We start from the raw sequence: 23844 nt of genomic DNA, 5'->3' as shown, positions 1-23844 counted from the left end.
CCCCATCCCTGGCGCTGGATAGTCTCCCACCTATTGTCCCCTCCCCACCGCTCATGCAAACATACTCCAACATCAAACAATCCCCACACAATTGCCCGACAGAAAAACAGCAAAATCTAAACAAACATCCATCCCCCAACAGTGCAAATGAAAACCTTAACTCACTCAGCTCTGCCACTGGTCCCAAATCAATACAGAAGGCTTTACAAACAGCTTCCACAAAATGAAAAACGAGAAACGTTTTTTTAAAGAACAGAGAAACGAAAAAAAAAAATCATAAATTTGCACAAAGTTCAAAAGTTCCCAGTCCACCACCAGTCCTTTCCTTTTCACGAAGTCCAGCGCATCCTCAGGCGACTCAAAATAAAAGTGCTGTGCCTCGTACGTGACCCAGACACGGGCCAGATTGAACAGTCCGAACTTCATCTTTTTCTTAAAAAGGATCGACCTAATCTGGTTGAAGCCTGCTCTTCCCCTGGCCACCTCCGCACTCGGGTCTTGGTAGACCCACAGGATACTATTGTCCCACTTAACAGCTCCGTGCTTGCTTGGCCCACTGTAGAATGCACTCCTTATCGAAGTACTCATGGAATCTCACCACCATTGCCCTCGGGGGGGGGGGGGGGGGGGGGGGGTCTCCCGTCCGTGGCTTCCTCACGAGTGCTCTGTGAGCTCTGTCCACCTCCCAAGGGTCGGGAGAATGCCTCATCCCCCAGCAGCTTCTCACCTTCGGACACCTCCGGGAGCCCAACGGTTCTCAAGTTCTGCCAGCGGAATCTATCCTCTAGGTCCTCCACCTTCTCCAGGAGCTTCTTCTGCTGGTCTCTCAGCATCCCCACCTCCACTGCAGTTTGATGTTCCTCCTGCTCAGCCAGCGCCTTCTCCACCTTCTGGATCGCCCGATCTTGGGCGTCCAATCTAAGCTTCAGCCGCTCAATCGACTCTTTTTGGTTCCACAGTCCGTTTCTGCTTAGCAAAACCTTCCTGAATAACTTGCATCAGCTGCTCCGTTGACCACTGGGTCGACAAGCCAGAGGTCCGGTCCTCCGCCATGCTGTCTCCCGCTGCAGCTTCAGCCCAAGCCTTCTCTGTCTTTCTGCTTCTGCCTTTACAAGCACTTCTAGTCCTTCTCTCCATGCACCAATGTGGGAATTCAGTACACAATTGCCTCTGTCTTCAGTTTTACAGTTCAAGTCCGGTAGAAAATCGGGGGAAAAGGTCCAAATGTCCGACCAGAACGGGAGCCACCAAATGTGCGACTTACTCCTTCATAGCCGCCACCGGAAGTCCGGGGTTTTAAATAAGCTGACCGCCTGACAGCTCCATCGACCTGATCTGCCTTCTACGAGCATTTACACCTACTCTTTAAAAAAAAAAATCATAAATCACACACTGCAGGATTAGACACTCACTTCACCGAAAATGGGGTCTGTTTGAACTCAGCACTGAGTTTAAATGTCCCTGCTGAGCTTGGGTTTCCCCATATGTGAGTCGTACTCTACCTCAGTTGGAAATAGGGGTGGAACTTCCAAATCCGAGGTGTTGGTGTCATTTAGTCCTTAGTCAGTAAGAAAAGATAGACTTGATAAACAATATGTCTTTTGCTTTTTCCTTCTATTTTCTGATCATCCTGCAGGAACTTGGACATATTCTGAATAAGCAATCAATAGTGGCATATAGATTTGGAGAGGAAGATGATACTAATTCAATGGAGAATCCAAAAAGACTGTTTTTTTTTTGGATAAATTTTATGTATTGCAGTCATCCATTGGGAGGTCTTGTGGTGCTGTGGGTAGCATCCCTGTCTCTGGGCAAGAGGCTCCGGGTTCAATTCCCACTTCAGGACTTGATGGTCACAGATGGTGTATTCAGAATGTAGCCATCCAGGTTGATTATCCGCCTGTAAATCTTCCAATATGCCTGATGGTAGGCAGGAAGAGAGGAGAATTTCCTGGTCAGCCATGCTGCTGAAGGCAACCCTGCAGTACTTTACAAACGTAATCATGGACCAGTCCAATGGAAGTCCATGGTCATCAATGCCCTCTTAGGGCTTGGTACCTGGAGGAGGAGGAGTCACCCCATTAAATTGTGCTTATCCAAATGTATTAGTGTCTTAACCACTACTGATTGTAATCCACAATTGCAAACTATGAAACAGTAATTGATTCTCTCAATACAGTACTTGGAACATAGGAACAGGAGTAGGCCATTCAGCTCCTCAAGCCTGACCCAACATTTAATGAGACCATGACTGATCTGTGACCAACTCCATATTTAATATTATGTATTTTAATATTATGTGCATATTAACCCAAAAACTGAAAGTGCATTATATTTACAGTCTTACTGGATGCATCTTCAAACTATAGAGTCGATATTGAGCACCGAGTATCCAGAAAATCCGCATGTGTCAACTTGCTCTGTCAAACACTTTTACATCTTTTGGAGTTGTTACAAATGGTAAGCAGATAAGGATATGTTAGAAATTCTCCTGCTGTCCTCTCAGCTCTGAAATCTGAATTATGAACAAGGAAATAAATAAAAGATGTTATACGAGTGTCAGAAGAAATCTTGCTCTATCTTTGGTTTTATACCTAGAAGCAGTTAAAAAAACAATTGATATTGGTTGTCTTAACCTACAGAAAGTATTCCTTTTCCTCCAGAGAAGTTTTCATGTGTTTGACTCCCAAGAAAGAAAATTTATTGGGGCTAAATATAAATTAATTTTAATCATGCACCCTGTGTGTAAAATAAAGCTAAAAGTGTTAATTTTATTTCTCTTCTTCAGCCTTCTCAGAGAATAGAGTTGCCGTACCAAGCTTTGATTCACTCGGTGCTTACAGTCCTAAAGCTGTGCATTGGAACTGCTATTCCCACCACTTCAGCTGGCGTCAGTATTAGCAGACATCTGATTGGATGCATCAAAGTTCAGAGAGCAGGAATAGATGTTCTTGGTGCAATCCCCCAATGGGCAGGTATGAAATAAAGCAGAAGCGATGATAAAGCATTGAAGTTTTCTGGCCTTTGATGTAAATATATCTGATCATTTTAAGACCGATAGTAGCTCATACTTCTTCCAGAAAGTACCTTCTTGAGCTTAAAATGTGAAACATCCCCTATGAATGAAGGAAAAATGATGCACTTGTCTCTGAGGCATTAATCACTGCCAAACGTCTGTATTCTGAAGCCTTGATAGCAGACTGGTAGCTAAGCATACAAGAAAATGAATAAAAATATTGCAGTGGATTTTTGTTCATTGGTCATATTTACCCTTGAATAAACATCTTCAGTGATTCAAACTTTTGGTAAAACTTACCATAGAACATAGAACAGTACAGCACAGAACAGGCCCTTCGGCCCTCGATGTTGTGCCGAGCAATGATCACCCTACTTAAACCCACATACCCGTAACCCAACAATCCCCCCCATTAACCTTACACTACGGGCAATTTAGCATGGCCAATCCACCTAACCGGCACATCTTTGGACTGTGGGAGGAAACCGGAGCACCCGGAGGAAACCCACGCACACACGGGGAGGACGTGCAGACTCCACACAGACAGTGACCCAGCCGGGAATCGAACCTGGGACCCTGGAGCTGTGAAGCATTGATGCTAACCACCATGCTACCGTGAGGCCCTAGTTCTAGTAGTTCTAGATTACCAATCTAGGATTTTAAATCCAAGGGTAGACCAGGCAATTGAGTAAAGGTTTGTTTCAGAAACTTAATGACTGAAAGTATAGAATTTTTTCAAAAGTTATTGTTTAGAATGGGGTGAGTAAGACTTGTAGAAAATGCAGTTGATGTTTTTCCCTCTTGTCCTCATACATTAACATTAACCTATATTCGCAGCCGGCTGTTCAGCATTGCTGAGCTTTGTGTCTGTATAGTTTTGAATTCTAAAAATTTTTTTACATCAATATAGAGATTGGTTTAATTTTTGTTGAAATTAATATTTTAATTTTAGGGAGGATTGAGGAAGTAAATAGTGCATTGAACCTTCTGCTTGATTATATCAGAAACCCAGATACAGACAGTACTGTGAGTAATATATTTCTCTATTAAAATAAACCTTTTTGTAATGTTTCTGTGTAGTTCTCTATTGTCAATGTATTTGATCTGCAATGGAACAGCAGATCATTTATTGCTGCAGCAATGTGGGCACAACTGAACAGGACTCTTTTTCCTCTTTCTTTGAAAAATATTTTTATTCTCCTTTTTCACATTTTCTCCCTAATTTGCACCCACCAACAATAAACAGTAACGAATATAATGTTAATACCCATATCAATAACAACGATCCCATCGTTGGCGGGGAGGGTACAGACCGTGAAAATGACGATCCTCCCCAGATTTTTGTTTGTCTTCCAGTGCCTCCACATCTTCATCCCTAAGGCCTTTGTCAAGCAGGTAAACAAGAATAGCAATATAGTTCCAAATCCGAATGGCCTCTTTCTGCACTGTAAATTCTATGTAAATCAGGATAATGTGTGATTTGGAGGGGAACTTCCTGATCAGCCAAAACTGTGTGGAAGTTGCAGTGCAGCAGCATCTTGATGTTAAGACTGCATGGGAGAGCTCTTGCCCCAGGCTCATTTTGAAAGATTGCTAAAGAGAGAGAGGTGTTAGAGGTCCAAATCCACTGCTCGAAGTAGACTTTGTACCACTTACACTTGAGTCAAGTCTTGTATGTAAAAACTGATAATTAATCACATTTGTAACATTTAGGTTTTGAAGAAAACCCTGCAGGCTTTATTTCACTGGATGTTACATTGTATTGAAGCTGTAGACTCTCCTGCGCTTGAACCCACTTTGAAAGAGTTTTTAGATGGAGGTAGGAAACCAGTGTCAGCTGTCTGCTATGTCTATATTCTACTCGATATATGTCAAAATCTTCTGTAATCCGACCTAAGCTTGAAGGTGGGTGTAGACAATGTTTTCACCCATTAATATGTTTGTAAAGGGCGGGGGAGAGAAGGGGGAGGGGGGGGGGACCCACAGTCGTATTTCCTTCTAATTCTTTCAGAATAACTGAGAGTAAAACTGGAAAAATATCTGAAGTTAGCAATTTAAATCGCTTTGTCAGATGTTCCCAGCCCACCGCAATTGTCATGGGGTAGTTGGGCCTTCTGGACAATTGCTGGGTTTACGTGGGAACTTCCTAGAGGGGTTCCCCGGTGTATCATTGGGGTACCCGCAAATGAGACGCTGGGTTCAAATTCTCCGACCCCCACGGCGGGTGGGAGAATTGCGGGAGTGCCGGGCAAATCACGCCACGCCGCCCTGGCACCCGCACGCGATTCTCCCATCCCCGCCCCCCCAAAACGGCGTGTCGCGTTTAATGCAATGAGTTTATAAAATGGGACTAAAGATTCTCCTAATGGCTGTGGGTAAATGTGCACTGTGCTTCTGTATAAGCTGTACAGACAGAATGTCCAAGATTTGATTCTTAGTTTGTGTGAATTAACTGATGGTAGCCAAAGCAGCATTTGTGGTGCTAAAATTGACCCCAGTATTACCAAGCTAGGGTTCTTGTCCCTGATATCTATACAGTATTCCCTGCTAGAAAGGGTTTGTTTGGACATTGGATAAGAACAGGGAAAAGCTTGGTGGATATAGATGTTAAATAGCTTGGTGGCACATATGAAGAATGGTTATTTGAATAAGGGTGGCAGGGCTCCTGGGAACTGGTATCCCAACATCTAGTTTCAGGATGGGGAGGAGAAAATTGGTTTAAAAACAGATGATAGAAAATTGACTGATGTTTAAGCATGATACTTAGTGCTAAACATTAAGACCAGGCTTATGTAAGTACACTGCTCTGCTTTTATTATACTTCTGGTCAATTGATTCACTCGCTTTGCAGTTTACACAATACACTCAAGGGCTAGGTTTAAGTGGAGTTCAAAGTACAATTTGAAAAACCTATAAGAAATCAGATTCCTCTTGCTCTCCCTCCAGACTCATGGCAAATTATAATTTGCAGTGTGATACAACTGCATCACCAATGTAATTTGTATTTTGTAAATGCAGGACTTGCCTCAGCAACATCTGCAATGCATCACCTCAAAGCAACATATGAGTGATAAATTGCCATTTTACAAAAATGATTTTCCATCCCAATTTTGCATGTTTAAAAAATATACTTTTATTTTTGGCCCGTCTGTGCAGTTTCAGGACATCTAATTTTATATCAAACATAATTACAATACAGAACTAAGCAAGAAACACGTGTAACGGGTAAATTTATTTCTCTAGAATCTGGCAATCAAGTTTCATAATTTCCTTGCTTTTTTTGGTTTATGGGATGTGGGAATCACTGGCAAGGCCAACACCTATTGCCTATTACTAATTGCCCTTGAGAAGCTGGTGGTGAGGACCTTAACTGCTGCAGTCCATGGAGCATAGGGTTACCAAAAGTGTTGTTAGGGTGGAAGTTGCAGTATATTAACCCAGTAACAGCAAAGGAATGGTGATATATTTCAGAGTCAGGATGGTGTGTGAGGGGAGGGGAACTCGCAGGTGATGGTGGTGTTTCCATGGTCCTGCTGCCCTTGTTACAGAGGGTAACATTCATGAATTTGCAGGTATTATCGAAGGAGATTGGAAAGTTGCTGCACTGCATCATGTAGATGGTATGTACTGCTGCTACTATATGCTGGTGGTGGAGGGAGTGAATGTTTAGGATGGTAAATGAGGTGCCAATCAAACGCGCTGCATTGTCGTGGATGGTGTTGAATCTCTTGAGCGTTGTTGGAGCTGCGCTCATGAGGCAAATAGAGAGTATGCCATCACATTCCTGTCTTGTTTCTTTTAAATGGTGGACAGGCATTGGGGAGTTGGGAGGTAAGTTAGTCACGGCAGAATTGCCAGCCCTGACCTGCTCTTGTAGCTACAGTATTTGTTTAACTGTCCAGTTCAGTTTCTGGTCAATGGTATTGATAGTTGGGGATTCAGCGGTGATAGTGTTGTTGCACATCAAGCGGAGGTGATCAGATTCTCTCTTGTTGGATGTGGTTACTTGTGTGATGCTTATTTAAAGCTTGGTTCCGTTTTTAAAACATTGTCTCAATAACCCATCAGGCTGTGCTTTGAATTTCCAAAATACGATGGGCAATCTACTCTGATTATCCTTTGAAAGTCTTGTTACACAAGATGCACTCAGTATATTGGGCATTATGTTTGTACTTGAGCATTAACCTATCAGCATTATTGAATTTTCATTGAAGATAGTGCCCGGGATTCTCCGAGCCCGCGTTGGGTCGGAGAATCGCTAGGGGGGGGGGGGGGAGAATCCTGCCACGCTGCTCCGACGCCGGGCCTTCACGCCCGCGCAGTCGCTGCGGCGCCAGTCGGGGGCCGCTGAAATAGGCACCCGTGGCGATTCTCTGCGGGCGACGGGCCGAACTCCCGCCGGCGTGGTTCAAACTTGGTACCACCCAGTGGGAGCCCGGACCCGTGGCTGATGTGGACATCCTGGTGGGGGGATCTGACTCCGGGGAGGGCCTCCACGGGGTCCAGGCCCGTGATCGGGGGCTTCCGATCGGCAGGCAGCCGTGATCTGGAGGGGACCCGCTGTTCGGTCGCCGAAATGTTGCTCCACATCGGCGCGGAGACAGCAACCATGCGCATGCACCGGCACGGGGATGGCCGTCACGCGCATGCGCGCACCTGCGCTGGCCATGCAGGGCCGGCTTTCGGCACCGGAGCAGCACACAGCACTTTGGCGCCTTACTAGCTCCCGAAGAACAGGAGAATTGCTGGGGCTGGAGGCCCGTTGACGCCGGCGTCGCTAGCGCCGGTTTTGACGCTGACGTCAACATTTGGCCACAATGGGCGAAATTCTCCGACCCCCAGCAGGGTCGGGGAATCGCCTGGGGGCGCCTAAAATCCTGCCCCCGCTGTGGCAGAGATTCTCCGCTACCCGGGAAGTGGCGGGGGCAGGAATCTCGCCACTCCGATTGGAGAGGCCCCTGCGGCGATTCTCCGGCCCGGATGGGCCGAGGTTCCGCCGCTGGGAGGCCACTCCCGCCGCCGAGGTTTAAACCACCTCTGGAACGGCGGGCTCAGCGGCGCGAGCAGGCCCCCGGGGTCCTGGGGGGGCGGGGGGCGATCGAACCCCGGGGGGTGCCCCCACGGTGGCCTGGCCTGCGATCGGGGCCCCCCCTCAGAGTCCGGGCCAGTGCCCTGGCTGCACTAGTTTCTTCCGCGTCCGCCACGGCCTCCGCCATGGCGGAAGCGGAAGAGAACCCCACATCGCGCATGCGCCGGCAGTGACATCAGCGGCCAGCTGCCGCTGACATCACTGCCGGCGCATGTGTGGACCGGCGAAAGCCTTTCGGTCAGCCCCGCTGCCGGGGGCGCCGGATTTTTGCGCCGGTCGTCTGGTGGCAACCGCTCCAGCGCGGGGCTGGCCTCCAAAGGTGGGGAGAATTCCCCACCTTTGGGGAGGCGCGACCCCTGAGTGGTTGGCGCCACTCCCCTACTCCGGGACCCTCCGTCTCGCCGGGTAGGGGAGAATGCCGCCCAATATCGGAGAATCCCGGCTAGTAGCTTTCCTGTACTAATATTGGATAATCAGAGATCCAGGAAAAATGGCATGGCAGGCAAGAAAGTTTATCCCTTAATTTGCATTCCTGCATTGGGCTTACAACTAATGTTTGCGTAGGCTCACCTCTACCCCATTCCATTTGGAAGCTAGAAATCGCCAGTCAAACAAGTCCACATTCCCTTTTCCTCTCTTTTGTGTCTGGAAAAATGTACTTTTCCTGAGAATCAGGAAAATTGTCCCTGATTTCTTTTAAGTTTACAATAGTTAGTTCCTATTGATATTGGGCTCGCCAGGTACAATGGGCTGGATTCTTCCAAAATGGGACTATGTCCGCACGGCGGCGTAAAAAGGGTGGGGTTTTACTCTAAAAATTCTGATAAATATGTTGAGCTAATTCAATGCCCTGCAGGGGGCTAGTAGGGACCCGGAGTATATCTCGCAGCTTTAGCTGCGGATATAGGACACTGCACGTCCGGTTCGGAGTCCACACATGCGCACAGTTGTGGCCTCCAGCGGCCGCGCCGAGCTCCATTGGGGACTCGGACCGCGGAGCCAAACAGAGAAAGGAGATACCCCCAATTGGCCGGGCGCCCGAGCATCAAACCGCGCGTATCTAACCACGCAGCCACCACGCCAGCATCCTGACCGGCAGTAGGTGGTTAGTTCCACAGTGTCGGGAACTTGGCCGGTCGGGAGCAGAGGTTTGCTGGGCGGGCCTCTGTCAATGGGCCCCCAGCCGCGCGGCGTACACCGCGGTCACGGCAATTTTCGAGGCCCGGAGAATCGCCGGATCGGCTCCGGGCCCGATTACATCGTGAAAGTGGATTTTCTGACCCAGTCCCGGCTGCGATTTCAGAGCAGGACTGAGGAGAACCCAGCCCAAGATTTGCATCATTTAGGCAGCGTTGAGCGTTGTGACTCTAGTTATGCAAAGAATTCATTACTCTAGATCTGCCTACATTACTAAGAATATTTTTGTGTGCTGACAAACTAAAAATATTCCTGTTGCAGTCCTGAATGATACATAGAAGTAGCTAATGCGGTCTTTTTGGAAAAATAAGCATTTCCTCTTGCAAACCTTTCCTGGTTTGCTTCGACTTCAGCGAAATCTAGAAGTTACCACTTTATTAGACAATCTTTTATTTTATTTCTAGTTTTAGCCTTTAAAAGATCACTGAATTTGCCTATACCAAAAATATTGATTACTTAATATGGCCATGGTTAGTTCAAAATACACATGGTTTATGTACATAATATTGTCTAAAGTTGAGAATTCATATGGCATTTGACCTTTTTTGAAAAATGAAGTTAAATATTAACGCAGAGATGAGTATTTTCGGTTTAATTTCTCCCCTTCCACCCCTAGCCTTTTTAATGGAGGTATGGATTTGGTACAGAAATGTTACTGCAGTGTTCAGAACGTTCTACTCGGTTCGATTAAAATTGGTTTGCTTTGTATTGGATACCTATCTGGATGGGTCTGGAGTTAATGCTGATTTCTATTACAATATCCTCAGACTTTTTATCAGTGATGAAGAAGCGACTATTTGATGTTCATTGGGAAATTCGAGACTCTGCGCTTGAGTTCCTTGGTCAACTGTGTTTCCAGTTTAAAGGTATAAGTAATTTCACCAATGGGGCATATTTTTACGGAGGGTAATATAAACTTAAAAATAGTATTTAACCAATGAATGGTAGAACAGTCAGTTTGTATAGCAATCTAATTCTTGCCGATGGTTAACGAACTGATGGCTACTTGCATGACTAAGATGTTCTTTTTGGTGAGATCCTAACAGAACTAAAATATGTCAGCTGATTTCTCATCACATTTTATTGCAACATTTAAGAACAATATGAGATTATCCATCGTGGTGTAGTACACAATTGGTTCACCCAATTTCTCAATTATAAATTTGTTAAAGGTTAATGAAGTATAGCAGAATTACTCGATTTATAGTAAGCCAGAATGGACAAAACAATTGTTCATACTTAAATTACCATTACTAAGCTCTGCTCATTTGTATCAAATTTACTGTAATTGGATTTCATTATTGGCTTGTTTTATTTCTTTCAGAAGTTGAGAGTTTCTGTCGGTCAATTGGTTCCTGCGGAATTCCTCATCTTGTTTTGGAGCTGCTTTCAGATCCTGAAAGTTACGTTCGAGCAAGTGCCATTTCTGCCCTGGGAAAGATGAACTATCTGTCTCCTAACTGGCAAACATTACCAAATGAGAACAGTGTCACAGTGATGAAGGTCAGTCAGTTTTGTTTTAAAGGTATTTTATTCAACCGTAATTTTTGTAAGATGCTGCTCTTGAGAGATCTGAAGGACGTTGCCTCTGCTTCCCCTTCCTGATCTGGTTGGGTTGGGTTACGGGATAGGGTGGGAGCATGGGCCTAGGTAGCGTGCTCTTTCCGAGGGTTAGCACAGACTCGATGGGCCAAGTAGCCTCCTTCTGCACTGCAGGGATTCTATGATCTCACTGAAGTTGGAAGCTAACTACACAATAAATTAAGGGGCGAGCCTCCTTTTTATTCTACCGCATTGTGGATTAGTGTGCTGTACCACCATGCTGTCTTTGAATGAATTTTAAGGTTAACAATCCAGAAATTATTTGCATCATACATAGTATTGTAGAATATATTTCACCTAGACCACAATATTATAGTTAGCTCTAAGATACCAATAGCTCACTTGCTACCAACTGACAAAAGATAGTTAAAGATCTCTCCAGTTATTCGCTAACACCGAGTAATTCGATTAATTCTGAGAATAGTTTTAAATTCTGCTGATAGAACTGTTCACATATGTTGGGAAGTAGATAATAACAGGTATTCTATTCATTACATGGCAGTATTTGAAGCCTAGAATTTTCTTTCGCAGCGACATGTTTGCACAACCATTCTACCACAAATGCAATCCATCTTTATTTGCTGTTTTAACTTGCCACTTTGGGGCTGGGTTTGAATCTTGACTTGTGCCTGAGGCCAAAACATAATTGTTTGCTTGGTATCTTCATCCTCGCTCCTTTTTCTCTCCTGCGTAATGATGGAAGGGATACTGAACAAACAAAGGTGTTCTGCCATTCAACTGCAGAAACTCAGCTCAAAATGTGCTCCTTCGGAAGGACAGTCATGAAGTGATTTAGGATTAGGGACTGGTTTAGCACAGTGGGTTAAACAGCTGGCTTGCAATGCAGAACAAGGCCAGCAGCGCGGGTTCAATTCCCATACCGGCTTCCCCAAAAAGACGGCGGAATGTGGCGTCTAGGGGCTTTTCGCAGTAACTTCATTGAAGCCTACTTGTGACAAGCGATTATTATTATTCTCAACCCCAGCGAATACAATCCTAAACGACAATCTCTCCTCATATAAATCAGTCCCGCCATCCCAGGAATCAGTCTGATAAACCTTTGCTGCACTCCCTCTAGCGCAAGAACATCCTCAGATAAGGAGACCAAAACTGCACACAAGATTCCAGGTGTTACCTCACGAGGCCCTGTATAATTGCAGCAATCATCCCTCCACCTGCACTCTAATGCTGTCACTATGGATACCATTTGCCACCTTTACCACCCATTGCAATTGCATGCTTACCTTCAGTGACTGGTGTACGAGGACACCCAGGTTTCGTTGCACATTCCCCTGTCCCAATTTATGGCCATTCAAAGGGCTCAATTGCCTCAATCTGCTCCTAATTCCTCTGCTCCGAGACTGTACTGATCTCAACCTTTAAAGATAGTGCTACCCCACCTTCTTTTCCTTTTTGCCTATCCTTCCTAAATTTCAAATATCCTTTAACATTCAGGGCGCGATTCTCCCAAAGGGAGACAAAGTGCCGACGCCGGTGTGAAAACCGAAGTGTTTCACTCCGGCGTCGGAGGCCGCTCCTCGCCCCCTATTCTCCCACCCCCAGGGGGCTAGGAGCGGCGGCACGTCAATCTCGCGCGCCAGGCCTTGACGTGTCAAAGCGGCGCTGCCTGAATGACGCGGCCAGCGGCGCCTAAATGACGCGGCCAGCGCCAACCCGCGCATGCGCGGTTGCCGTCTTCCCCTCCGCCGCCCACAAGACATGAGGGATTGATCTTGCGGGGCGGCGGAGGGAAAAGAGTGCATCTTTCAGAGACGCCGGCCCGACGATCGGTGGGCACCCATCGCGGGCCGGACCCCTCCTGAGCACCCCCCTGGTGCTCGATCCTCCCTCCGCCCCCCCACAGGCCCCATATGCAGCGGTCGCGCGCTATCTACACCGGCAGCGACCAGGTGTGGTTGGCGCCAGCATGAACCGGTCGTATTAGGCAGGCCGCTCGGCCCATCTGGGCCGGAGAATCGCCGCCCGACCAGAGCGGCGATTCTCCGAGCGGCCTGTCGCAAAACGTGACACGCTGTTTTGGGAGTGGTGGGAGAATCGCGTGCGGGTGCCAGGGTGGCGTGAATCGCCCGGCACTCCCGTGATTCTCCCACCCGGCGTGTGGGTCGGAGAATCGCGCCCTCAGTTCCCAATCTTGGTCAACCTGCAGCTATGTTTCAACAATGGCAATTATCTCATATCTGTTCACTTCCATTAGTGTCGTCAATTCATCTACCTTGTGAATACTGTGTGAATTCAGATAGAGTGTATTTTTTTTTTACCCAATTCATTTTTTTTCCAATTCAGGGGCAATTTAGCCTGGCCAATCCACCTAACCTGCATATCTTTGGGTTGTGGGTGTGAAACCCACGCCGACATGGGGAGAATGTGCAAACTCTACACAGACAGTGACCTAGGGGCGGGATCAAACTCGGTTCCTCAGCACCGTAGGCAGCAGTGCTAACCACTGCGCCACCGTGCCGCCCTAGATAGAGTGCCTTTCATTCTAGCTTTTTATAATTCTTGCAACCTCTATCCTTCGTTGCTGGTGCAATCTTAAGTTTGTATGCTCTTTCCCTTCCTGCCATAGCCAGATGATCAATTTCTTATTGTTACCTTGTTCTGTTGCCGTCTCCTCTCGCTTTAATTTATCACGTCTTGCCTCCTTGATGCCTCGCCTACTACCCTACTCCCTACTACCCTAGTTATTTATACTACTCGCCAGAACACTGGTTCCAATACAGTGCCAGGGAAGGCCATCCCAACGGAGCAGCTCCCACTGTCCCTATTATTGGTAGCAATGATGTGGACACCTATTATTGGTGTTAGTGCGCCAAGAATCAAACTAATTCTCACAAACCAATTTTTGAGCCACGCGTTTAACTCTATAATCTTATTTGCCCTGCACTAATTTGCTCATGACTCAGATAATAATCCAAAAATGATTACCGTTGAGATCTAATTTGACCCCCAGCTGCTCGTACACTCTAAGCAAAACCTTTTTCCTAGACCTACTTGTGTTTTTGGTACCTACGTGGACCACAATAACTGGTTCCTCTTTCTCCCACTGTAGGTTTCTCTCCAGCCCAGAGCAGATGCTCTGAACGCTGTTACTAGGCAGGCAGCACAGCCAACTGGACTGTCGCACTCGGTTGCAAAGAATTGTGTCTGTCCCCCTGACCATACAGTCCCCTCGTACCATTACATTCCTATTAACTCCGCCCCCACTTGAATTGCTTCCTGTTTCATGGTGACATGGTCAGCTCACCCACCCGAAAATCCTGTTTTCATCCATACAGGCTATAAACCACCTCCTCCACTTCAATTTTCTCGATTCCCATACCTGCTTCACTCAGTCACATCTTCCTGTCCCTGACCACAAACCAAATCAAAAGACTCTGTCCTAAGGGATGTGACTGCCTCCTGGAATAAAGTGTCCAAGTAGTTTTCCTCCTTCCTGATGTGTCTGAAGTTTAACCTCCAGCTCAATGTCTCTGAGCCGAAGTTCCTCCGGCACAGACACTAACTGAAGAGGTGTTTGCCTTGGATCACACAAGTGTCCACAAGCTCCCTTTTCGATAGGCTTCACACATCACCTGCCCTGTCATCTTTACAGTATTTAATTAATTATTTTACGGATCAAATTGTAATTAATACCTGTAGTCCTGCCTTTGCGTATGTTTTTATTATTTCAATAAATGTTCTGGTTGCCCTGATTGAAATACCCTCGTTAAGATAAATAGGAAATACACAAGCCAATCTTATTAACTTTATTAGTAGACCTTTCTACTACTGATAAAACATTGGCACTGCCAGCCTGGCACCGCAGCACCTACACCCTGGCACTGCCAATGTGCCCAAGTGGCAGGGTGGCACTGCCAAGGGTCGGGGCCTGAGGGGGGCCATGCCTCATAAAGGTTTGGGGGGGGGGGGGGTTAAAGGTGGGGATCCTGAAAAGGGGTGTGGGGAGACCTGCAAAGGGGCGGGTGGGTCTTCAGCGACCCCATAGCGGGGTGTCCTCACTTAGGGATGTGTGGGATAATGCCCATGTGTGCGGTGGATGACATTACCCGCAGGTATGGGGGACCCTCAAGCTCACTTAGAAATTGGCTCACCCTTTCAAAACGGCGGCCCAGTTTCTGAGGTGCCGGTCTCGTCGGCAAGTCCAGCTCCCCAGTATTTGAAAAAGTTTCAAGGGTGGGTTTGACCAGGGAGAGATTCCCCAAGGCCCAAAAATATAACTAAGAGAGGCTGAATAGCAGTGTGGATCTCATCCAACAAAATGGTGAAAAACAACCCGCCAGACTCACCTAAAATTTCACAGAAACGGTTTTAGTTCAATCGCGTCCTCCATCTATGCGCTCTTTTAGATGCTGTTGTCTGTCCCCTGGCTCTCCCCTCTCCTGAAACAGGGTAAGTAAGTATTATCAAACAGCAGTAACTATGCTGGACTATGTTGGTGGGGGTTATGGATGCTGACCTATGTGATGGAGATGTTTTGCACAACAATTTAAAAACATAACAATTTGCCTTGCAGCAGATATTCTCCTTGTAGCTGTGTATGCTCTTTAGAGCTTTTAGAAACTGCTACATCAGAGCTTCATTCATTTATTGTTTGCACTGTGCACAGCTTTAAAGGTTCCAGACCAGAGAAATAATGTGAGCATTGCTGACAAAAAAAACCAAAATCTGATGACCACATGAATATTTGGGCCAAGCTATTTTGCTTTAGCTGAATTGGGGTACGTTTTTGGCGTGGCCAGATTTCTTCCCAATATAACAACTTATATTTTTAGAGCATTGTTTGTATAATAAAACATCTGAGTGTTATGAAGCAAAAAAGGACACCAAGCCACATAAGGAGATATTCAGGCAGATGACCAAAACCTTGACCAAATAAGTAGGTTTTAAGGACTGTCTCAAGAGGAAAGAGAGGGAGAGGGGTTTCAGGAAAGATTTCCAGAGCTTTAGGTCTTGGAAATGAAAGGTGCAGGTGTTTTTAGTTGTATGGATATATGGTGGAAGCTCAATTCTGAGTCAGATTTAACGCCAAGGTTTTAGAGATTGGCTAAAGATTTGAATTTCAGATTTAGAATGTTTCCCGTGCCTGATCTTTTTTGAGACATTTAAAATGTAAATGCTGGGCTAATGGTGGAAATGGGAGGGGTGGACCCTTGGAGGTTTCTGCACCCGAGGGAGCGGGAGAACTCGTTTTTCTCAGCGGTCCATAACGTGTACTCACGGATTGACTTTTTCATGCTGGCTGTGGTTAAAGGGTCAGAGTACTCGGCAATTGCAATATCAGAACATGCTCCGCTTTGGGTGGATATGGTACTGGAGAAGGGGATGGTACAGAGACCAGGGTGGAAGTTAGATACGGGACTGTTGGGGGATCGAGGGTTCTGTGACAAAATTGAAAAAGTAATTGAGGAATATGTAGGTTTTAACTGCACGGGTGAGGTGTCAAAGGCGGTTGTCTGGGAGGCTTTAAAGGCAGTGGTGAGGGGTGAGGTGATCTCGTTCAAGGCTAGGCTAGACAAAGAGGAGAGGTTGGAACGTCAGGGGGTAATAATGAGATGCCGGAGGTAGACAGGGGTATGCAGAAGATAGGGACCCAGTGCAGTTGGAAAGGAGGAAGGAACTCCAGGCGAGTTTTGAGCGACTATCTACCAGGAAAGTGGTACACCAATTGAGACGAGCAAGGGGGCAGTTTACAAGCGTGGTGGGAAGTATATTGGTGGGTCAGCTCCGTTGGGAGGCTGTGGCAAGGGAAATTGTCCAGGTGCGGGACAGGGCAGGGAAGTTGGTAGCTCCAGATCAGATTAACAAGGTCTTTAAGGAATTCTATGAGAGATTGTACAGGTAAGAGCCACCTGGGGGAGGCCGGAAGATGCAGGAATTTCTAGATGGGCTGGAGTACCCGAGGTTAGGGGAGGGGGACAGGGCTACATTAGAGGGGGGCGATAATGGAGCAGGAGATAAAAAATGTGGGAGGATTCAGTCGTGGAAGGTGGCAGGGCCGGATGGGTTTCCGGTGGAATATTATAAAAAATTCAAAAATAAGCTGATACCGCTGATGGTGGGGATGTTTGAGGAGGCGATAGGGAAAGGGGTGTTACCACAAACTTTGGGGCAGGCATCAAATTCCCTGTTACTTAAAAGATAACTATCCAACGGCGTGTGGGTCGTATAGATCCATATCACTTTTAAACGTGGACGCAAAGATATTGGCGAAGGTGCTGGCAGGTAGGCTAGCGGAGTGCCTCCCGAAGGTGATAGGTGAAGATCAGACGGGGTTTGTGAGAGAGAGGCAGCTCATTTCGCACATTAGGAGGGTATCTTTTTTTTAAAATAAATTTAGATTACCCAATTATGTTTTCCAATTAAGGGGCAATTTAGCGTGGCCAATCCACCTACTCTGCACATCTTTGGGTTGTGGGGGCGAAACCCACGCAGACACGGGGAGAATGTGCAAACTCCACACGGACAGTGACCCAGAGCCGGGATCGAACCTGGGAGTCAGCGCCGTGAGGCGGTTGTGCTAACCACTAGGCTACCGTTCTGCCCTCATTAGGAGGGTATTGAACGTGGTTATGGTAATGGCAGAGTGGAAGGAAATAGAGGTGGTTGTGGCATTGGACGCCGAGAAAGCGTTTGACCGGATAGAATGGGGGCACTTGATGTCAGTTCTAGAACGGTTTGGAATTGGACCCAGATTTGTGGACTGGGTAATGGTATTATATAAGGAGCCGAGGGCCAGTGTCCGCACAAATAACTTCAGCTCAGAATACTTTCCTCTCCACCGTGGGACTAGGCAGGGATGTCCTATATCCCCCCCTGCAGTTTGCACTCGCGATTGAGCCATTGGCCATCACATTAAGAAGTTCAGGGGTATGGAAAGGGATAGTGCAGGGGTGGATAGAGCACAGGGTGTCCTTATATGCCGATGACTTGTTATTATTCGTCTCGGAACCAAGTGTGTCAATAGGGGGGATACTGGAGCTGCTTCAGGTGTTTGGGTCTTTCACGGGGTACAAACTAAATCTAGACAAGACTGAATATTTTGTGGTGTCTCGGCCAGGGGTAATTGTAATGGCAGTCCCTGCCATTCCGTAAGGCAGGGACTCACTTTAGATACCTGGGGTGCAGGTTGCCTGAGATTGGGGGGGGAGCTCTGTAGGTACAACATTTCTAGTTTGGTGGGGAGGGTGAAAGCTGATCTGGCACGGTGGGATGGCCTCCCTCTGTCATTAGCGGGTCGGGTACAGATGGTTAAAATGAATGTGCTGCCGCGATTCCTGTTTATTTTTCAATGCCTGCCGATTTTCTTGCCAAAGGCATTTTTTAGAGAGATTGAAGGGATGATTACTTCGTTCATATGGGGAGGGAAGGTGGCCAGAATTAAAAAGGTGCTACTACAGAGAGGAAGGCAGGCGGGGGTTTGGGTCTTCTGAACCTGATGTATTATTACTGGGCGGCGAATGTGGAGAAGGTACGGAGCTGGGTCAGAGGGGTTGATTCTCAATGGGTCAGAATGGAGGAGAGTTTGAGTAGCACGTCAGGATTGAAGGCACTAGCGACAGCGCCATTCCCGACGGCCTCGGGGAGTCCGGTAGTAATAGCTTTGTTAAGAATTTGGAGACAGTTTCGCCAGCACTTCGGGCTGGGGGCAGGGTCAAGGGAAATGGCGATTCAGGGGAACCATAGATTTGAGCCAAGGAAGTGGGATGGAAATTTTCGGAGATGGGAGGAGAAAGGAATTAGGACACTAAAAGATTTGTTTCTTGCGGGTCGTTTTGCGAGATCGAAGGAGCTGGGAGCGAATTATGGGCTGGAGCAGTGGGAAATATTTAGATACATGCAGGTTCGAGACTTTGCCAGAAAGGAGATACAGAGCTTCCCAGTAGAGCCGGCTTCCACATTGCTGGAGGAGGTGCTGACGATGGGGGGACTGGAGAAGGGGATAGTATCAGCGGTTTATGGGGCTATTTTGGAGGAGGAGAAGGTGCCGCTAGAAGGGATCAAGGCAAATTGGTAGGAAGAGTTGGGAGAGGGTATGGAGGAGAGGTTCTGATGTGAGGTGTTCCGGAGAGTGAACGCCTCCACCTTGTGTGCGAGATTGGGGCTGAAGGTGGTGTATAGAGCGCATCTTACAAGGGTGAGGATGAGCCGGTTCTTTGAGGGGGTAGAAGATGTGTGTGAACGTTGTGGGGGAGGCCCCGCAAACCACGTTCGTATGTTTTAGTCCCGTCCAAAGCTGGAGGATTACTGGAAGGAGGTGTTTAGGGTAATCTCCAAAGTGGCGCACGTGAAACTGGACCCGGACCCTTGGGAGGCCATATTCGGGCTGTCGGACCAGCAGGGGTTGGAAACGGGCGGGGAGGCAGATGTAGCCTTCGCCTCATTGATCGCCCAAAGGCGGATCCTGTTAGGGTAGAGATCAACCTCTCCATCCTGTGCCCTGGCGTAGCGGGGGGACCTTCTGGAATTCTTAAAGGTCAAATTTGAACTGAGGGGAAGGATGGAGGGGCTCTACAATTCATGGGTGTTATTCATTATGCACTTTCGAGAATTGGATCACATCGAACATTGGGGGGCTGGGAGGGTTGGGGGGAGGGGGACTGTGTGTGTCAATGGTGACTATGGGTGATTCCTGATTCCTTTTTGTCATTTGTTTATGTTAACGTGGGGCCAATGTCTGGGGTTTGGTGGGAGGAAGGGATCGTTGTTATTGATGTGGGGATTGACATTACATTCGTTACTGATTATTGTTTATTGTTGGGTGTAAATTTGGGAGAAAATGTGAAAAAGGAGGAGAATAAAAAATAGTTTTACAAAAAATGTAAATGGCTTTTCTGCTACCGATACCAATGTCAGGTAGGTATATGCAACCCAGGCATCCCGCATTGCCGTGGGAGAAATAATGGGAATGATCTTGCATGATATATTTCAGCCACTTATATTTTATTTCACTATTGCCCCATCACTGTTGATTGGGAATCTAACCCACTCTTTTGGAGAAAATTGTTGGAGCTAATATGTTTTACTTTGGACTGCTGGTCATTGTTGTAATTCATAAAAGAAAAATTAAGGTTGTATTCATGTGTGAATAATTTAATTGTATTATTAGATAAATGCATCCTGGAATATTTTTAAGTTAGCTGTGAAAGTATGCTACTGCTCATTTATACAGATTCCAATGTTGTGTTCATTGTTTGGCACTGGCATTTTTAAGAACTAATTAATGTGAGAGATTTTATTGTTTTCGTATTTTCTATTTTGCCTTCCAGGGCAATATTCTTCCCCATTTATTGGACATTTTGAACCAGGATACTGAGGGTTTTCCCAGGAGGGCTGCAGTTAAAGTGCTCGCAGATTGGCTGAAAAATAGCCACATGCTCAGTTCATGTGAATTGGACAATTTTGTCCCTATTATTTTAAAAATCGGAAGCAACGATTTGGATTGGGAGGTCAAAGTTCATAGCCTGGAACTGGCAGAAGCTTTCATCGATCAGTCAAGTTCCAATTCATTGATAAGTCCATATGCAGTTGTGCTGTCAAATAGCACACATTCTGCACAAGTGAAGGTCCTTCTGCAGACTCTCTGCGATGCAGGTATTTTTACTATCTTATTTCATGCTTTGTGGGACTGCGATAGACCTGTGGCTCAGAAAGCATGCGAGATCCTAATGAAACTAAAAAGGATTGCTCCAGGTGCTGACAGTTCACAAATTCACAACAAACTGAATGGACACAAACCAAACCGGGAAAGTTTTGCTGATTGGCTTTCCTCCAGTAACTTTAATTTGCAAAATGTCAGTAACGTCATGGAGGTTATGATAGCACTAGACTTGGAATTCCAACACCAACAGCTCGTTCGCAGCAGTGATCACATTGAGAGCAGTCTACGATCGCTACTACAAGACATACTGGCAGCAGCTGAAAATTCTGAAGACAGCGGTGCAGACTGTTATTAATATGGTGGTTGTTATCTTGGTCTGCAGTTCATCATCTTCAAGTCAAAATGAACGCTGCCCACAAAATCCTGGTACAAAATAAGCTTCATTATAGTGAAAGTGAAATCCGGGAGATGAACCCGCATATTCAATTTTTGTGAACAAATGTATTTTATTATTTTTGCATTAAAAATTAAATGAACGTCCGTTCCTGACCTTCTCTAACGATTGTGGTATTTTACTTGTCTCCACACAAACTGAAACACCCAAATAAACTATTGTGTTTTGTCTGTACCGGATAGCAGGTAGAATGGGCAGCACGGTGGCGCAGTGGTTAGCATTGCTGCCTCATGGCTCCGAGGTTTGATCCCGTCTTGGGGTCACTATCCGTGTGGAGTTTGCACATTCTCCCTGATTTTAAAATCAGCAACAAAATATTGCGGCAGCTCAATTTGCACAGAATGTAACCAGTGCTTGAAATTCTTCAATCTTTCAGACTGGGTTGGTCCTATCAGATAATTTTCTCTAGTAAAATCGACATAACCCTGCAAAACTCCCCACCTTAACATTTACATGCAGATCTTAAAAGCTCTTAACATTTTTAACTGAAATTGTGGGGTGGATTCCCCAACACCAGGAGCGGAGTTCCTGATGTGGCAGTACATCTGGCAAAAAATGGGCACCGATCCCATTCCGATGCTCCAGTGCCCATGCTGGTGGGAGAGTGCACATGAGTAATTTGAACCATTTGCATCCGATTAACGGGCTGGAGACCCGATTGTCCAACCCTCTCGGCTGGGATTCACACAAGTGTGGATTGGTGCAAGTATTTTAAGTGTGCTCCTGACACACTAGACCTCGTAGTGGACCACGGGGTTAAGTGTATGTAAAGTGTAGTGGTGCCCCCCAGGGTCCATCGGAGGGCCACCTCTTTCCCCCTCCCCTTTACAGCACACATGCAGCCCACCCCAAACTACCATCAGAGACCTTCCCATATCAATGACCCCCCCCTCCCAATCAGACCCCCGTATCAATGACCCCACCCTTCAAAAAAGCAGAGATTCACCCACCGCCCCCAGTCAGTCTTCCCTGCCTAGGAGCTAAATAGCAACCATGCAGAAATGGTGGGAAATCACTGCTTTTTCACTTACCTGTCCCTTACACCTGCTGCCTTAAAGTGTAGAAAGCAGCTGCTCTTCATAGAAAGCCAAAACACATCACAAGGCTTTAAACTCCCTCAGATCCGCAAGACTGCTATTCACTTTTAAAGAGAAATCGCTTTCAGTAGGCTTTAATTGACAAGGTAATAGCTTCCAGGCAGCTTGGTGTATGGATTGTTTAGTTTCATTTCCCTTCCACTTGAATACATCTCAACTAGCCTGCTGTGAAGCTAACACAATGGTGATAAACATCTAGCTATGATTAACAAGTCGCCACCACATCAAAAGCAGTTAAGCGCTTTCTGCTGAGAAAAGAAGAGGAAGTGAAAGCACTTATCTCCTAGATGTTTATAAATATTGTGGTTAGGCCATGGCTTGAATGAAGGGTCGGTTACTTCCCCAAAGGTGCAAGAGAAAGAGGCCGACTCAAGACTTCTGTGCAAGAAAATCATGTGTAGTGAGGAGCATTAGCAGGAAATGATTCAATATGATGGCACTGTTGCTTCACAGCTCCAGGTCAACTGTTCACTGTTCAACGGTTAGCACTGTTGCTTCACAGCTCCAGGTTCGCTTCCCGGCTGGGTCACAGTCTGTGCGGAGTCTATGAGTTTTCTCCGGGTGCTCCAGTTTCCTCACACAGTCCAAAGATGTGCAGGTTAGGTGGATTGGCCATGATAAATTGCCCTTGGTGTCCAAAAATGTTGGGTGGGTTATGGGGATAGGGTGGAGGTGTGGGCTTGAGTGCGGTGCTCTTTCTGGGGGCCAAATGGCCTCCTGCACTGTGAAATCTATGAAAAGGCGAATGAGATTTGGGTGAAACGCAGCATGTGGGGTAAAAAAACTTCAGTGAACATCAAAAGGAACTGTGATAGTGCATACTAAGAAATGTAACCTGACTGGTAAGTCAGAAGGTTGATGGTCTATGTAACGTATATTTGGGTACAAATAGAAGCCAAAAGGTTTAACAGGAGCGTTTACCCTACAAATGATGACCTCTTCAGTTCTATCCCTGATTTGAGAATGATTGATATTTCCCTTTAGTTAAAATTATGGCATCTGCGGTCCACAATAGCATTTTTGGAAGAGAGACGGATTACAGAATAAGCGTACCTGAAAGTTGGTCATGTATATAACTACGTTTGTATTTACCAACATTAGGCATTTGGAATTTAAAATATTATATATTATGCACACTGATGTAGTGCCACAACCTCTTGAAATATATCTAAATGAATCAGCAGTTTTCATTGTCCAGTGGATATTAAAAATGTTGGCTGTTGGGCAATTGAAAGCAGAAGAAAAACTTTACAATAGCAGCTGCTTGGCCTGCACTGGGGTGGGAGTTGATGTGAAGCCTGGAAACCTTAAAGAATGATTCCAAAATGTCCGACTGCTGCAAATCATGATTAAATGAAATATCAAGGAAATCCAGTCATTTGGAATATGTTCTGCTTGATGGATGTTTTTTTTAAAACTATTTCAAATGAAATGAAAATCGCTGTTGTAAATGAAAATGTACTGTTCTAATTCTAATTCTAATTCCGGCGCCTGTTCGGGGAGGCTGTTACAGGAATCGAACCGTGCTGCTGGCCTGCTTCATCTGCTTTCAAAGCCAGCAATTTAGCTCAGTGTGCAAATGAAAGCTGTTTAATAGCAGGGTCAGTTTGGTTAGGTTAATGAAATTAGTGTTTTTTTATGTGTTGATGAGCCTAGTAACATTGTAAGCAGATGTTTACTTAAGGCAAGCTGGTAACAATGGGAGAGTAGGGTTTGTGTAAGATGCCAGAGGTTCAAAGGACGAGAGGAGGTGTGAGCTTTGAAATTACA

The 23844-nt window shown here is 46.2% G+C and overlaps 1 protein-coding gene across 7 annotated transcripts in view; it reads left to right on the top strand.

The window, feature by feature from the left end:
• Positions 1-21082, top strand: part of brat1 (BRCA1-associated ATM activator 1) — a 47244-nt gene extending 26162 nt beyond the window's left edge. For 5 of the 7 annotated variants that reach the window (XM_038819749.1, XM_038819746.1, XM_038819752.1 and 2 more), the window contains 7 exons: positions 2342-2460; positions 2789-2975; positions 3969-4042; positions 4730-4835; positions 10070-10168; positions 10627-10805; positions 20192-21082. In XM_038819749.1, the coding sequence (XP_038675677.1) occupies positions 2342-2460; positions 2789-2975; positions 3969-4042; positions 4730-4835; positions 10070-10168; positions 10627-10805; positions 20192-20878 (1451 nt within the window). In that variant the 3' untranslated portion in view covers positions 20879-21082. The remainder of the gene's footprint in view (positions 1-2341; positions 2461-2788; positions 2976-3968; positions 4043-4729; positions 4836-10069; positions 10169-10626; positions 10806-20191) is intronic. The other 2 variants (XM_038819750.1, XM_038819751.1) reach the window with 2 other exon arrangements.
• The last annotated feature ends 2762 nt before the right edge of the window (positions 21083-23844 follow it).

This window comes from Scyliorhinus canicula, chromosome 15 (assembly GCF_902713615.1).
Source record: "Scyliorhinus canicula chromosome 15, sScyCan1.1, whole genome shotgun sequence".
Classification (NCBI taxonomy): domain Eukaryota; kingdom Metazoa; phylum Chordata; class Chondrichthyes; order Carcharhiniformes; family Scyliorhinidae; genus Scyliorhinus; species Scyliorhinus canicula.
This window is presented reverse-complemented; position numbering and strand designations above follow the sequence as displayed.